Source organism: Hippocampus bargibanti, linkage group LG12 (assembly GCF_051943395.1).
Source record: "Hippocampus bargibanti isolate YZ-2025 linkage group LG12, ASM5194339v1, whole genome shotgun sequence".
In the NCBI taxonomy this organism is placed as follows: domain Eukaryota; kingdom Metazoa; phylum Chordata; class Actinopteri; order Syngnathiformes; family Syngnathidae; genus Hippocampus; species Hippocampus bargibanti.
The window spans coordinates 2,557,795-2,574,169 of NC_142745.1; the positions used below are offsets into that span (position 1 = coordinate 2,557,795).

General features: G+C 42.0%; 1 protein-coding gene across 1 annotated transcript; it reads right to left on the minus strand.

Annotated features, from left to right (window-relative positions):
- Positions 1 to 10,065: 10,065 nt before the first annotated feature.
- On the minus strand, positions 10,066 to 16,094 carry LOC148889963 (protein unc-119 homolog B-like). Its single transcript, XM_089010040.1, has 5 exons — positions 15,769 to 16,094; positions 15,292 to 15,405; positions 15,071 to 15,170; positions 14,834 to 15,006; positions 10,066 to 11,570 (listed from the first exon to the last, which is right to left on the minus strand). The coding sequence occupies exons 1-5, from the start codon at positions 15,965 to 15,967 to the stop codon at positions 11,440 to 11,442; spliced, it is 717 nt and encodes a 238-aa protein (XP_088866166.1). The 5' UTR covers positions 15,968 to 16,094; the 3' UTR covers positions 10,066 to 11,439.
- Positions 16,095 to 16,375: the final 281 nt, after the last annotated feature.

Genomic DNA, 16,375 nt, shown 5'->3' on the forward strand with positions numbered 1-16,375 from the left:
GGGGGCTTGGGGGGGAGTTTTTCGGTGGGGGGTGCTTAGTAGAGGGAGGGCTGAGCTACACATACAAACGCACGCACACACTAGCTGGAAGAGGCCCCGCCCCCTCGGCCCTATTCAAGGCGCCATTGGTGCGTTCTTACCAAAGTGTTTCCCTTCGCTCACGTCATTGGCCCATCACAACGTGACGATCCATGGACGCGCTTTTGAATATTTCCCCTCAATCGAGCTATACTCCAGCCTCTTTTTCTCTCTTCTCTGTGTATCATTAGCATGAAGAGGCCATCAACCCCACCGCAACTCCCCCCCCTGCATTATGCGAGAATAATTAAGAGGCTAAGGCGTGGAACAACAAATTGGAGTGAACTACACTGAATAGTTTGATTTTTATTTTGATGCATGACTGAGGGAAAGTCATGTTTTCCTTGTATTTCAAGGTCAATCGATGAAAAGGTTTCTTCAGCCGTCATCTATACTTCTTTGAAGGTGTCGGACGTTTCACTTCTTATCCAAGAAAACTAAAGTCTTACTGGTAGTTTCGGCCCTATATATATATATCCCAACTGGCCAGACATGGCGGTGCCGGACTCTGCTATGACAGGTGCCTGCTCTCAGGTTGGGGGGGAGCAGAGGACTACTCCCTGCAGCTCCACTGATTGTTCCTATTGTTCTGACTAACGACTGGCCTGAAGCGAAACGTGCGAAACCTTCAAAGAAGGACAGATGACGGCTGAAGAAACCTTTTCATCGATGGACCACTGAGAGCTTACACAGACGAATTTCAAGGTCAAGTGTCTGATGGACTCTGGCTTCTCTAGTATGGAGTTTACTCCCAAAGACAACACGACGAAAGGAAAACATCTCCCTGGGACATGAAGTCTGCCTTTATATGACGAGAGGAGTGAAAAGGGTCCTTCTTTTTACATTTGGCAGCTGATACCGTCTTTTTTTTTCCATGCGGACATTTTCAGTCATTTCTTGCATAGCATTGCATTCACCTTTCTTTAAAAAAATCAGGCATGCTCGTGAGCAATACGGTAGTTTTGTGTTTTACGGCTCTGCCTCGCACAGCTTGTGTTTGAATCTTGCCTCATGGTTTGTGGAAACTGACTGGGCAACTTTGCTGATGCTGGTTGTTTTTATCAATCAACCGCCGCTCCCTAGTGTGTCTTCATTAAGCTTTTTCCTGTCATGTTCACTTCACTGGTGGGACGCTGGCCTCATGTATGACAAATACACTTCACCATGAAGCAAAGAGGATTATTTTTTTAAGTGTCGGAATATTGCCACGCATGTGTGGAAATAGGACTCGAAGTTGATGTGAATTTATTTCTATTTACACAAATGTACTTTTTTTTAGCATTAACTCATTCACTGCCATTCACAAATTTATCTGGAAATTGAAAATATGACGTAGAGCGCCATTCCTGAATTCGTTTAGGTTATTTTTTTGGGTGCCGATAAAGCGCTAGACATGGCTTCTGGCAATGTTTTGTTTCTTTTCCACTAGGGGCAGTATTTCCATTTCTTCCCCATGTTCGCACTTTGTTGCAGCTTCAGCTCTTCTTAAAGCCCTACATAAACAAATACAGTACCGTATGTATGCACTGAATTGCATTGTATTTTGGACAGCCACCCTCATTTCATGTTTATATAACTCCTGACCCATATAATTTAGGAATTAACTTTTTTTTCTGATGAAAGAAGAGTCTATGGTTTCAAACGCTGCATTGAATGTGTATGTAGTCCTAAACCTCAATCCTGGAATTTAAGTGACATTGACAAAAACCCTGGCACTCCAATTTTTGCACATTTTCTGGCAATGAATGAGTTAACCAACATGAAGTAAAATTCTAACTAGAACAAAAAAAAAACCACATTTAGGCCATAAATAAAATAAAATAAAATAATGATTAGCTGAGTGTCTCATTGCGCAAACTGATTGAATGTGTGCAGTTATAAATGTCCAAACAATGACCCCTGGGTTGATTATAATTATGTAATCCATCGATCAATTTTCTATATGGGAGGAAGAACCCGGAGAAAACCCACACAGGCATGGAGAAAACATGGAAACAAACTCAACACAGGGAGGCCAGAGCTGGAATCGAACTCTGGACCTTTGCACTCTGGGTGCTGCCTCCTTATAATATGCTAATCATTGCAACATTATAATATGATTATAAATATTTTAAAAAGTTTGCCAAAGTCTCAAAAATAGTGATTTAAAATAATTGTAATTAATTAGTTTACTTTTTTTTAATCAATATATTTTCACATTACGTACTTCAACACTCATCTTCATCCGGCTCCAGTACCTCTTAGCACACCTTTTCAAGCGACCCAGCTCTCATTCATGCTCAAAACTGCTTCTGTCAACATTCTACATCTCTCAACAGCTTCTTACACAAGCAAAGTTTAACCCCATCTCATTCCATTCCGGTCTTTACTGGTCCTTATTTCGTACAGTATTTACTCCTGCGGTGGTCAAACTCATGTGACGGACAGCTCTAACCAGCTAAGTGGAAGATTAGCAGCATTACCTCAACGTCAGCTATACTCTCTCAACCAAGGGGAGAGTTGGGAGCTACTGTGAACCAAAGGCAGGCTGGAATTGTTTCACTCTAAAGCAGGGGTGTCAAACATATGGCCCCTGGGCCGGAATCGGCCCCCAAGGAGGTTTGATCAGGCCCGCAGGATAATTTAAAAGTGGAAAAAAAAAAACACGGAATTCATGTTTTTTAATGAGATGCAATTCAAGGATTGTCCACTAGGGGCAGAATGGTGCTTTTTCAACCGCGGTTTCAATACCCTCATTAGCCAAAACGTCATTATCCAAACGGAGAAAAGTAGATAAGGAGTGTAGAATTTTCAATGAAAACTGGACCACATCATATTTTTTTACAGAGAGGCCCACTTGACATCTACCGAGGTCATATGTGGCCCACAATGTGAAACGAGTTTGACATCCCTGCTCTAAAGACAGTGTGAATTAAATGATAGTAATTGAAACCCCATTTACCTGTCGGGAACATTTTAGTGAAGGTAACCCTGGTCAAATGTATGTATTTGCTTATACTGGTTAGTGCGGAGTGTGTGTGAGTCAAATCAAGGTGGTGGTGGTGGGGGGGGGGGGGGGGGGTTATTGTTGCCCAGTGGACCATAGCGAGGGAACAGTATGTAGGACAGCTAACAGCTAACCTATCCTGTTGGCTGGGCGTGCTCCATTTCTGCATGCATGATCAATGGAACTGGATTAAAAAAAGAAAGGGGGGTCAGCAGAGTGGTGGAGCGGCATGAACGATTTTGAGGGATTTGAGCGAGTACAATAAAGTAGGAACTCACTTGTCTCAATAACATGACTTGTATTTTAAAAAAGCAGCAAAGAAGCATCATCGTTTGTGCAGTTCAATTTTTCTACGTGTAATATACTTTTTAAAAGCACTACAATACGATTCATTTTTCATGTTCAAACATACTCCTTCTTGTTTCCCTTGTGCTTTTGTTGCCAATCCTCTACCTTAAAACACTGTGGTAGTTTGTCCAAACCAGTTCTTCACCCCCTTTTTTTTGTTTTCTTGACCACAACTGACCCACAGTGGGAACCCATTGTCTGTGTGTGAACTTTGACCTCTTAGGGCCTGGGACCTGTACCGCACCAGCCTCGGGGCAGTTTTGAAAGAGAGCTGAGAAGGAGAAGCCTAGACTGTTCAGCATGTGAAAAGCCGGCGGCTGTGACAGACTCGGTTCTTGGCTTTGATGGAGGCTGGAGACTTGACTGGCATGAAGAAAATGTGAATTGCAACTTGAAGAACAAAAAACTCCACAGGTCAAATCCTCAGAGTGTGCATTCAATGAGACTTTGGATCAGTGAACATTTATAAACAAATTACTGGTGGGTCTAGTTTTATGTATGCAGGTTAACTCATTTACTGCCAGACATGTACAAAAATGTGTCCACTCCAGTGCCAGGGTTTTTGTCACTTTCACTCAAATCTCAGGACCCACAGAATATTGAGTTTTAGGAGTGAACGCTGCTGCAAATGGCTGCCGCTGCTCACCCGCACCGAAAAGACAAATCCTGAGACTGTAAAGTGTCCTTGAGAGTTTTAAAAGGCGCTTAGAAATTAAATGTATTATTATTATTATTATTGTTATTATTATTATTATTATTATTATTATTATTATTATTATTATTATTATTATTATTATTAAAGCAGTGGAAACTTTATATTCTCTTCTTTCATCAGAAAAAAAGCAAATTCCCAAGTTATATGGGTCTGGAGTAATATGAGGTGCAAGTGGGGGCGGCTGTACAAAAGGCAAATGCTGCCCCCTCGTGGAAGGGAAAAACATTGCCAAAGGCCTGCCCAGCACTTTATCGGCACCCCACTGCAAGAAAAACCAAAACCTGATCAAATTCGGTAATGGCGCTCCACGTCAACTCTTTCCAGGTAGAGTGAACGCTAGTGCGAATGGCTGCCGCTGCTCACCCGCACAAAAAAAGAGTTCTAATCCTGTGACTGTAATGTGTCCTTGAGAGTTTTGAAAGGCGCTTAGAAATTAAATGTATTATTATTATTATTATTACAGTAAAGTCTCGTTATATCGATATTCAAGGGAGTCCGAAAAAATATCGATATAACCGGGACTATCGATATATCCGACCCTGTTTGCATGTAATTTTCTCCGTACGTGCATAGAAATAGTATCGATATAACCGGGACTATCGATATATCCGATATCGATATAACGAGACTTTACTGTATTATTATTATTATTATTATTACATGAAGGTAGCTGGTGTGAAAGAAGATGATGCACAAAGCCGGGTTAGATGGAGGACACTGATTCGCTGCGGCGACCCCTGAAGGGAAAAGCTGAAAGAAAATGAAGAGGATTATTATTATTATTATTATTATTATTATTATTATTATTATTATTATTATTATTATAAAATCATTCTGCCAATACCACAGTGACACATTTTTTTTTCCCATTCAAAACATCCATCAAATAAAATGTTTCACTGTTTCAACATTTTTGAAGCACCATGTGTCCAAGTATGTTTCGTTCGTAAAATAACAACAACAACAACAAGCTGGAGGAAGAACATTGAACGCACCATTTTCCATGGGCGTACTTTCAACTTGACAGGTGGCGTGTGGAAGAAGTCATTAGATGTGAGAGCAGAGGGGGCGGAAATGAGCACACCTGCGCTGCAGCCAAGAACCCCACCTTGCTTCTCCAGCCGCAAACCCTCCATTCCCCAGGGGGAGGCGTGGCAAACCAACAGAGACAAAAGGGGGGAGAGAAAGGCAGAGGAAGGAAGAGGTTGCGGGGGAAGCTCGACAGGCCTCGTCAACCACCGACTGAGGGTTGAGTTAACCTTTTATTAATCATTCGCACACAAAACAAACGGCCGGGCCGACCGGCGCGGCGGGAAGGCTTTGAAGAGGCTTCTGAAGGTAGTTGTGAACTTCCTGGATACATAAACACACCAGAACTTCGAGTACACCACTTACCGTGATGACACGGGACTATTTTTGTCCGTGAGCCGTTTGAGTGTAAGATCTCTCTACGCTGCAATAGCACACATGCACACACGTCTTTTGGACCCCCCCCCCCCCATTTGTACCACATGAAGAATAAATAAGTCCAGTTATAGATCAACAAGTACCAAAATCGTTGTTTGAAACATGGAAATTACTATCATAGCTAATGAACTGTCTGTGATTTTTGGAATTGGTAGCTGATATAGATTATACAGCATAAGAAGTTATCATATTTAAAGGTTTCCTGCTGTTGTATGCTTAGTCAACACTTGTGACTCAATACACAATTGAAGCACAGACAACCTGGGGTCAATCAAGTCAACAGACACAGCAAGTTAAACGGTCAGCTTCACAGGAGTAATTTAGGACTTGGTCATATCCCTGACAGTAGCTCATTGAGGAAAATGTTTCTTCAGCCGTCATGTGTAATTTTTTGAAGGTACCAGACGTTTTCGCTCCTCATCCAAAGAGCGTCGTCAGTGAACTAAAGTTGTGCTGGTAACTCTGGCCCTATATACATCCCTAATGGACAGAGGTGGGTGGTGGTAGCCATGACCTACCAAAGTAGAGGTCTGACACCACCCACCTCTGTCCATTAGGGATGTATATAGGGCCAGAGTTACCAGCACAACTTTAGGTCGCTGATGAAGCTCTTCGGATGAGGAGCAAAATGTCCGAAACCTTCAAAGAAGTACAGATGATGAGTGTTGTGCTTGTTATTGACAATATGGGAAAATCATAAAAGAAAAAAAATCAGATAGACGGGGCTAATTTTCCTACAGTCCACAATGTCATCTGCCCTTCACCCAAATCCAACACGGTGACCTAGTGGTTCAAAGTGGTTCAAATCTTGGCTCCAGAATTCCCGTGTTGAGTTTGCACATATTATTGAACTGCTGTAGATGGCAAATTTCCCCATTGTGGGACTATTAAAGGCTTTCTGATTCTTATTATTCACACAGCAATGCTTGGGTGTTTTTTCCCCCTTTGGTTTCTTTCCACATTCCAAAAACATCCATGTTAGCTACATATAATATTTAAATTGTCCATATATAAATCATTATGTATTGTATTGTACTGTACTGTGTTGTGTTGTATTGTATTGTATTGTATTGTATTAATTTCATCCTGTCTACTTGATATCTAATTTAAAGCAGATTATTTACTTACAGACAGTGTCACTTGCAGACATGTCAGGTATTTGAACACCTACAATACACTGTCTGTAAGTAAAGAATCCGCTTTAAATTGTGTTGTGTTGTATTGTATTGTATTGTATAAGCATTCGTGCAATTGGTAACCCATAAGTGTGCGATAGAAAAATGTCAATTATCGCATAAATAGGATTGTGATTGTTTTGGCTTTGTTATTAAGGAATGAGGTTGATGTCTCACCATTTTTTTTCCAAATGAACTTTCAGGAGGGCACTTTGGTAACACAATAAGCTATGCGTAAGCTTCTTGATCTGGGATGTTGTTTATTCACACTTATACAACCCCCCCCCCCACCCCTCCTCATGTTTGCTTCCGCCCTAAGCCCCTTTTTTAATTTGGGATGGAGGTGATGCCACTTAAAGCAGTTGCTGGAAATGACATCATGACACAGACAGATGGAGTCACGATGTTGGGTGAGCATTGTGCTACTAGCCTGCGGTGATTCATTATCTCTTTATCGGAAGATGCAGGCAATGTTGTGTTCACGCGCAGCGGCTGTCACAGCAGCACCTTGCAAAAAAAAAAAAGAGCGCAATGGGAGGAAGACAACGTGTGTAGGGAAGATAATTTCTCACAGGGCAAGGAGGCACATTGGTGGCATGATACGTACCTCTCTCCAAAGAACCTTCCAAACACACACGCAAGTGAAAGTATAGTGTGTCCCTGCATCTCTTTTAATCCTTTTTCCACTCCCCCCTCTATTTTTTTTTCTTTCACCGGACCTCTCATCGCCATTCCGTGCTGCTATTTATAGGAAACTACTGCACCCTCCCTCTCTCTATGTCCCCTTGCTTGAGTGCAGATCCGCATGTGTTTCAAGGAAGCTTCAACAGACCGGAGCTTCTCACTCCTAATCACTATAGTGTGTGAATTACTCATCAACATACACGAAAAGGTGTGTGTGTCGTGGGAGGAGTGGGAGTGCAACTGAATTTTCCCACTCGTCCAGTTGCTTCCGCTGAATGCGCGCCGACCCGCCACTGACTGCTCCTCTACGGAGGTTTGGGAAGATATAAATCATCCCTGGGAAGTTGGAAAGTGCAATAAATACAGATGGCAGGGCTTGTGTTTGCACGCTAATTTTATACTCACTGACATGATGTTTTTGTGAGATTGATATCAAGCACAACACGCGGTCGAGCGCAGCTGTTTTATTTACGTGCTGCACTTGGTGCAGGCCTCCAGCGAGCCTGATGAAAAGCTGTGGTTATTGATTTATGAGATCACACTGTAATGGTGCCCTTCGTTGTAGGCTAATTGGCAACTGACACATTGGGCCTTCATAGTCTACCTCGTCATGCTTTATTTGAAGGGTTTTATGCTGAATTATGGCATCAAATACAAATCCACGGAAGGGTTCCCCCAAGGACAAATGGCTGCCACTTAAAGGACAACCGACATCTCCGGACAAGTTGTCTCCATAATTTGTCAAATGGCTTCAAATGACTTCTACTGAGCGTATTTTACAAATATTCCACCGCATATAGCTATATTTTACCTTTTAAGACTCGCGCTGAATATTCCGGAAGTCTTGTTTTTGAATTGGTGACGAGTCCTCACGTTACGTCACTGAAGGAACGCCCCTGACCGAAAAAAGGACACATTGTAGCAGTCCTTCCATCACGTCAATGCATTTTGCTGTACTTGTTTGGTCTGAAAACTTCGTGTTGCACTAAAAAGACACAGAAGATGCCGACAAAGCTCCGTGTAAGTAATTATTCAGCCTGTGGAAACGGGCTGATTAATTCTTTACATGGAGCTTTGCCGCCATGTTCTGCCTCTTTTTTGGTGCTTTATTTCCCACACCCAGATACCTCAAAATGGCACGGAATAAATTATTTAATCGATTGCAAACATGTATGCTTTCCTCTAACTGGATGAGTAACAAGAAAGCATCTTCTCCGAATCTGAAGCCATTGTTTTGATTCTCCAGCAAGGCAAGACGTCTTGGGGTGACACCACGAACAAGGGGGCGAGCCTTCTGAAACTGGCAACTTCCGGGTTCATTTTTGTTGCAGATTTTGGACACTTTAAGTCATTTTTTATTGGTGTTTTGCATTTGACTAAAAATATCTTACTGCGTGTTTTGGGTATTTTAGATGCTATAAAACGTTTTTATGATGTCAGTTAGGAAACAAAAAAGTGATGTCGGTTGTCCTTTAAAGTCCGCCTCAGCGTTTTCAGGCGGTTTGATTGTCTTTTTTTTCTACTGTTCTCTGTCCACTACCTGTCCAGGAGCAATTGGCTTGAGTAGCAACGTTAGCGTGTTCAGCCAATCGGCCTCTGGGATGGACGCAGAGGAACAACAAAGCCAAATGGGATGTGCTACATGTAAGATGCGACCCTTGCTGCAATCAACTCAATCACGCTAATGATTACATCATATTATATCATCATATAATCATTTATGGGACTCTTCATTGTGTGATTTCATTCCACATGAGTGATTACAGAAGGGCCTCGGTTCTATAGTAAGTCTTGCGGTATGATGAGGCCATATGTGAATGCCTAATGTCGGATAAAAAGAAAAGACTTGAGAAAAGAAAAGATGAAAAATGAGAAACTGCATTGGATGAAGGAGTGGGCACGAAAGAGAGATTTGTCAAACAGTGTGTGAAATGTATTTCACGGTGCGTGTGTAGAGAGGAGAGAGCAGAGGGGGTCCATTGTGGATCTTTGTGTGGATCGGATTGTCTTCATCTCTGGGAAAGTGGAAACTCAAGCCTGCTCTCCAGAGGTCTGGTTACCAGGTGAGAGAGGCCGACAGAAAGGGGGGAAACAGAAGGGGAGAGTCGAACAGGTGTAGGAAGAAAGACAGAAAGGGACCATGGGATTTCAGACGTGAGTGCTGGAAAGATTCGTGGAAACTCAGAGACTACATGGGACAGATGAACAAAGTTGGGAGAAAACTGAGAAAGAATTACAATTCCATGACAAAGGTCGTTTTAAAAATATCCGGTGTGCCTTCAAAAGGGCCAACGTTAGCAGGTCGAGTTATATTGCGAGAAACTGACCACCGTGCTTTTTTAATAGCCTAAGCAAGAAATGGAACTGAAACCAAGAGTACATGTCGACTTGGAACAATACTCCCCCTCGTGGCACATATAGGAATTTACTTTCTTACCAACACAACAAAGTTAGCCTCAATCAACCATTTTCTATCGTTTCTCTTTGAGTCAGAGAACGAGCAATGTTAGTGTGTTCACAGGAAAGCATACTCCTGAAGTGCTAACCAATAAGTGCTTTGTGCTAGCTTTTTTTTTTAAATAACAGAGGCTCTTGTACTCTTTAATCTCCAAATGTTTGTTTATTTCATCATATTCAAACACCATCACTCATATGAAATCCAACACAATGTTTCCTTGAAAGGTAGATAGATAGATTTCAGTTTGATTTCCAAAGAATGTGATAGCTAACATCCTTACTGCAAACCAAGGGCCTCGCACACTCAATTTCAAAATATTTGACTATTCCATACTTGAAATTTGTTTTTGTAAGCTCATTTGTTCAGACTAGTAAACTGTTAATCAGGACTATTTTCATTTTAAACGCAGAGTAAAAAAAGTATAGAAAAACATAACGCTGTCTGAATGAACTCTGACGGCATGATTTTCTGACTGTGTTTTCATGCGAGGGGTTGAAAGGTTGTGGCCGGGGGGGGGGTTGTAAGACTGACCATGTGTGTGTGACAGGAGTGTTTTTGTGGATCAAGCCTCTATTTTTCCTTTGGTATTGTCTGGAGTGAATTGTGGGGGCGGTCGCTCAGAAGAGCAGCTGCTTCTGACAAATACTGAGAACACACTGTGACACTCGGGGCTTGAATACATTGTTCTGTGTGTTTCTGTGGGTGCATGTTTGATTGAAAGGGCATCTTAAAAAAATAACTAAAATGAGGGCAAGTATATTTGAGACCACCACAGCAAAGCCAATTAGGTCATAGCAGTCACCGGGCAGAGTAAAATTGCAATTCTTCTTTTTTTGTTTAAACTTTTTTATTTAAATATAAGTCCATTTCAATCATTTTGAATACAATCAGTGTTTTTTTTTCCTTTACTTGTATAAAATAACTCTTTATTATGTACCTTCACACGCATTCACGCCTTCACATTGCTGTCATTGATGGCTCGAATTGATATGGGAGGACTCCTTTAATTAATTACAAACATTTATGCTTTCCTCTTCAGAACTATTTGACTCATATTCATAACTGGATGAGTAACAAGAAAGCATCTTCTCCGAATCTGAAGCCATTGTTTTGATTCTCGAGCAAGGCAAGGCGTCTTGGCGTCTTTACGAACTGGGGGCGGGACTTTCTGAAAATGCCCAATTCGCAGCTCAATTTTTTTTGCAGATTTAGCTCACTTTAAGTCATTTTTATTGGTGTTTTTCATTTGACTAAACATATCAGCCTGCGTGTTTTGGGTATTTTAGATGCTATAAAACGTTTTTCTGATGTCAGTTAGGAAACCAAAAAGTGGTGTCGGTTGTCCTTTAAATATATCAATATATTATATATTTTACGTAATATACTAATTGCTTATGTTGTGGATTCTAAGCAAATCAAATTCCTGTCTAAAGATATGAAACATGTCACTTTATTAAATTAAGTTTTCCAGAATATTCTTAATTCATTTAGATGTCCAAGTTTTACCCATGCATAAATGTCATGTGTGTTACATGCATGCAGCCATTAACTCCCCTCCGTTATATGCATAGTCAGCCTTGTTGTGCATGACCAGCCTGTTCTCCACAAAATAAAAGCTGTCGGAGCGGGTCTCGTAGGGAGAGTCCACCATCTGGCAAACTGAAGCAACAAAAGACAACACAAGCAAGTTAGCCATCACTCCATCACAAAACTTGATGCCTGTTTTTATATTGACGAAGAGGTGCTTTCTTATTCGTGAGGAAAACACCATGAAATACAAGAGGATGAGGAGGTGTGGTTTTATGTGAACAACTAAAACGCGGCTTTAAATTGCCCTCAGGCTGGTGTTGATACAATGCTCAAATGTGCATGACGTGTTGGAGAGGTTATTGATCGCTCTGATCTTCCCTACACTTCATAGATCCATTCCTATGGGAAGCTACACAGGAAAAACGTCCATTGACTCAATTGGCTCGTGTATCTTCTGAAAATTACAAACTGTCGAGTTGCCTTTTTTTTTGGTTGTTTACAGCACCATATGCAGTTATTGTGTTTTATTGTATTGTATTTTATTTTATCAAACACAACAAGAGAAAGAAATTGGGTCGAGGTGGTGTCTATTTCTTTGACTCAGGGTACAATTTACACTAATGTACAACCCCTCAATGCAGTGTTGGGCCATCAGGGCCCGAAAGGCCTTCTTTGCTGGCCTAAAAATATCGGAATCACAGACAAATGTGAATTATATTTTGTCTATGAATTCTTATTTAATAATTCCAAATTGTGTTTCAGCTTCCTTTCATTGCTTTTCCCCTGTTGTGCTGCTTCCAGATGTGTGTTTTCGTATTTAAGCAATAACATTTCAGCCATCATTTGTTACCAGGGTAAGAAATCTACCTGGACGCCTTCACAATCAGTTCTGAAGGCCCTGGAGCATAAAAATCAATGTTGATTAAACTGTTGCTTTCACCAATCAGAGTTCCAGTTGGCAACCCATGGCCTGCTTGCAAGGCACTGGAAACGTTTCGCAAACTATGATTGGCTAGTTACATGAATGGCTAGTCACTAGCCAATCATAGCATCACTAGCCCCTCGTGATAGGAGCATAGTGGCCAGAGCTAGTACACTGCATCTGTAGCGAGCTGCATAAACAAATATATTGTTGTGTTGATTTAATAGCGTTTTTTAACCCCACAATGGCTGAAGGAGAAGAAATTGATTTGGTTGCAGATATACTGTTAAAGCCATTTTCTACTCGACTATCATTATGAAAGGTTGGGCAGCTCCGAAGCTAGCAAAAATAGCAAATAATATTGCAATTTTATTAGGGTATCATGAATCCACATATTCAGAGTAAAAATTTGAACAGTTTAATGACAATATTTCTGAGGTTTCTTCAAGTCACATGTTATTTCCTGGCCAACAGCACCCTCTCGTGGATGTGTGGTAATATCACACCACACTCGCAGCTGATTGATTCAGACGTAGCACTACTGAAGGCCCGCCACTGGCCCAATGTAACTATACTCATACCACTCAGAAGTTTTGAGTTTTGTAGGTTGTTGGTCGCCAACACACCCCTTGATGTGTTGGACAGAAAGGTTATAGACAAATGGCTAAACCGTCATCGCACATCCCCAACCATAGATTTTACTGAGCTAAACAGAAAGCAGCTATATATGGACAGTAAGGTTTTAAAATCTTCCATCAACAATGCTCCTCTTTTCTAACTTCTTGACAAGCGTCTTCAGGGCGCATCATTTCCAGGTGCTCACCCCAAGCATCAGCTGTGCTTTGCATGCCAACAATGGACGCTGAAAAAAAGCTACGCTAAGATAACCGTCTGGACTGTACTATCCTCCACTGGCATGCGGTGAGTCATTTGTTTTGGGGAATTTTCACTTGCGCACAACAGAGGTAATGGAATGGTAAAAAGATAAAAGGATCCTCAAACAAAGCGTGTCCCAAAAAAAGAAAGAAAGAATGGTGGATGTCCTGTTTCGTGGCCCTTTGTTTGCTTTGTCACATTTCTCATCCATTGTTGAGTTCAGTGGTGGGTTACGCAAACGCTGTCAGGTTCCGATGATGTCACCGTATTTATATAGCTGACGCACTTACTGTATCTCCATCACAACGCCACACCTCTACGGTGGAAACCCAAGTCAGATCAGGGTTTAAAGTTCCCAAAGCAAAAGACAGACTGCACCCTGGATTAGTTAGCAGTCAATCCCGGCGGGGGAGATTGCGAATGGTCTTTAGAGGTGAGACTTGATCTCATGTTAGCTTGACAAATGTTCTTTGTCGAGTGTTTCCCAACCGCGGTGCGGGAAATCATCCAATTTCACTTAATTGGTCGAGGCTAGCGACATCAGTATACTTGTCCACTCGATTACAGAAGATACAAAGCACCTGTGTCTCCTCCTGTTGGCACTCATTCAAATAAACAGGCCCACGTTTCACACCATTTAAAGGACAACCGACGTCTTCAGACAAGTTGTGTCCATAATTTGTACAATGGCTTAAAATGACTTCTACTGAGCGTATTTTAATAAGATTCCACCGCATATAGCTATATTTTACGTTTTAAGACTCGCGCTGAATAGTCGGGAAGTCTTGTTTTTGAGTTGGTGACGTCACGGAGGGAACACCCCTGACTGAGAAAGTGACACACAATGCATTTTGCGGTATTTTGTTTGGTCTGAAAACTTCGTGTTGATCCGTGTTGATGGCGAAATTAGAAGAAAAACACACGTATAACGCAATGGTGAATCGTTGTGTGTTGCACCAAGACAACTATTTGATATTCGCGGACACAAATTCCCAGCAGACAAAACAGCCCATTTCCAACGGAGCTTGGGCACCATCTTGTGCATTTTCTGGGACGCTACACATCATTCCTGATGCCTCAAAATGACATTCCTGATGCCTCAAAATGACCTGGAAGAACTTCTTTAATCAATTGCAAACATGTACGCTTTCCTCTTCAGAACTATTTGAATCATATTCATAACTGGATGAGTAACAAGAAAGCATCTTCGCCGAATCTGAAGCCATTGTTTTGATTCTCGAGCAAGGCAAGACGTCTTGGCGTGATGTCACCAACTGGGGGCGGGACTTTCTGAAAATGCCCAATTCGCAGCTCAATTTTTTTTTGTAGTTTTAGCACACTTTAAGTCATTTTTATTGGTGTTTAGTGGTGCATTTGACTAAAAATATCAGCCTGCGTGTTTTGGGTATTTTAGATGCTATAAATCGTTTTTCTGATGTCAGTTAGGAAACAAAAAAATGGTGTCGGTCGTCCTGTAAGTAAATGTGAGTGCATCCCTACTTTGGGTGTTTGGTCATGTAAAACATGACAACAATGGAAACACCGCTCTGCGTAAGTGAACCGCTACACCGCCAATGGTCAGCAGTGCACTTACCCAAGCTCTCTGACAGTTGAGGGAACTCGTAGATGTGCTCACAGGTATTCCGGCTGTTTGGGATGCAGAAGCCAAAGTCAAAGTCGAAGCTTTTCAGTAGGCGATCTTGGAAATAGTGCCGCTCGATCATTCGAAAGTTGTTAAGAGGTCGGTTCCCGACGGTGAATTCCACTCTGGTAAATATGACAGAGTGAAATCACGGGTTTGCGGAAGGAAGTTGATAATTCAGGCACTCACGTGGCTCCCACGGTCATCAGTCGCAGAAAAGCCGTGGTGAACCGGTAGCGTGCGAAGCGCCCAGTGTTTGCATCGCCTGCTTGATTTTCATTGTCATCCTCTACAAGTCAGAGCACAGGAAAATGTTTTGGTTTCACCTGACATCAACGTCCAATGCCGCTTTGTGATCATCACTGATGATGAAATTAAAGTGAGGCACAGTGTGTGCAAGCAACGGCTACCTGAGTGTGGTGGTTTGGCGATCTCAAACAAGACAGTGCCCGTCTCCAGATCTCTGATCTTGAAGCGTACAAAGTCGATGTTATAAATATTGTCCTCTGGTTTACAGAGGTACTCTGCAATGACAACAGACAACTCCGCCTGTCATACAGTATAGTCATTCTTCCAATGTAAGCTGAATTGAATTTCCCAGCAGCACCTTGATGGATATTAAGGATTTGAAATTAATGCCCAAATGGGCACAGAAGCCACTAGTAGGGAGAAAAGGAAAATATTATAGCCTGCAGCTACCAATTCATTTCATGCTTAAAATTTAACAGGGCTTTCAATGACAAATGCTATCCAATAACTGACTGCAATTGGACTTTAATTGTTCACGCCGTGTATTCTGCGGGATGTTAAGGGGTTATTTATGTCCCCCTATATTGTCAAGGGGCTATAAAAGGACCAATTCCGAAAGGCACTGCCGGGAGTCAAACCTCGTGTGGGCAGCCGCAATCGGAGGATGTCCTCCGGCGTGATGTCTCCGTTCTGCGCCCGCAGGTCGTCTTCGGTGACGGGCCTGTTGTCCACCAGGTTCCTCCGAGACTTGAGCCGCTTGAGAAGCCCTCCGCTCGGCTTACGTTCTCGTGGGGGGGCCGCGGTGCCGTGACCACCGCCGGAACTTTTGTCCGCCATCTTTGACTTTCCTCGTAGAAACGTGTCCAAAAAAGACGTGCTATTTCAATGCTATATAAAGATCGCGGGGTATGTTGCGAATGTGAAAGGAAGGAACAAACTCTAGATTTTGTATGCGCACGCTGTACTGTTGCCCTGACAACAGCAAAGCGTGGTTCCTGTCTTGAAGTTCTTCAAATGTCCACTAGGGGGTAATGAACACGCTGACGTTGTCTTATAACAGGAAGTAGTATGCTCATTGCAGTCATTTCTACCAAATGTTGTGTTTGTCTTAGTAAAGGAGCAAGCTTAATTGACTACTCAATTCCAACCAAATTTCAAACATTAAATCGACTTGAATTTCTTTTTAAATTCTAAAGGAAGCGAATTCAGGGGCAAAATAAGTTGTGTTTGTGGTTTGGGCACGGC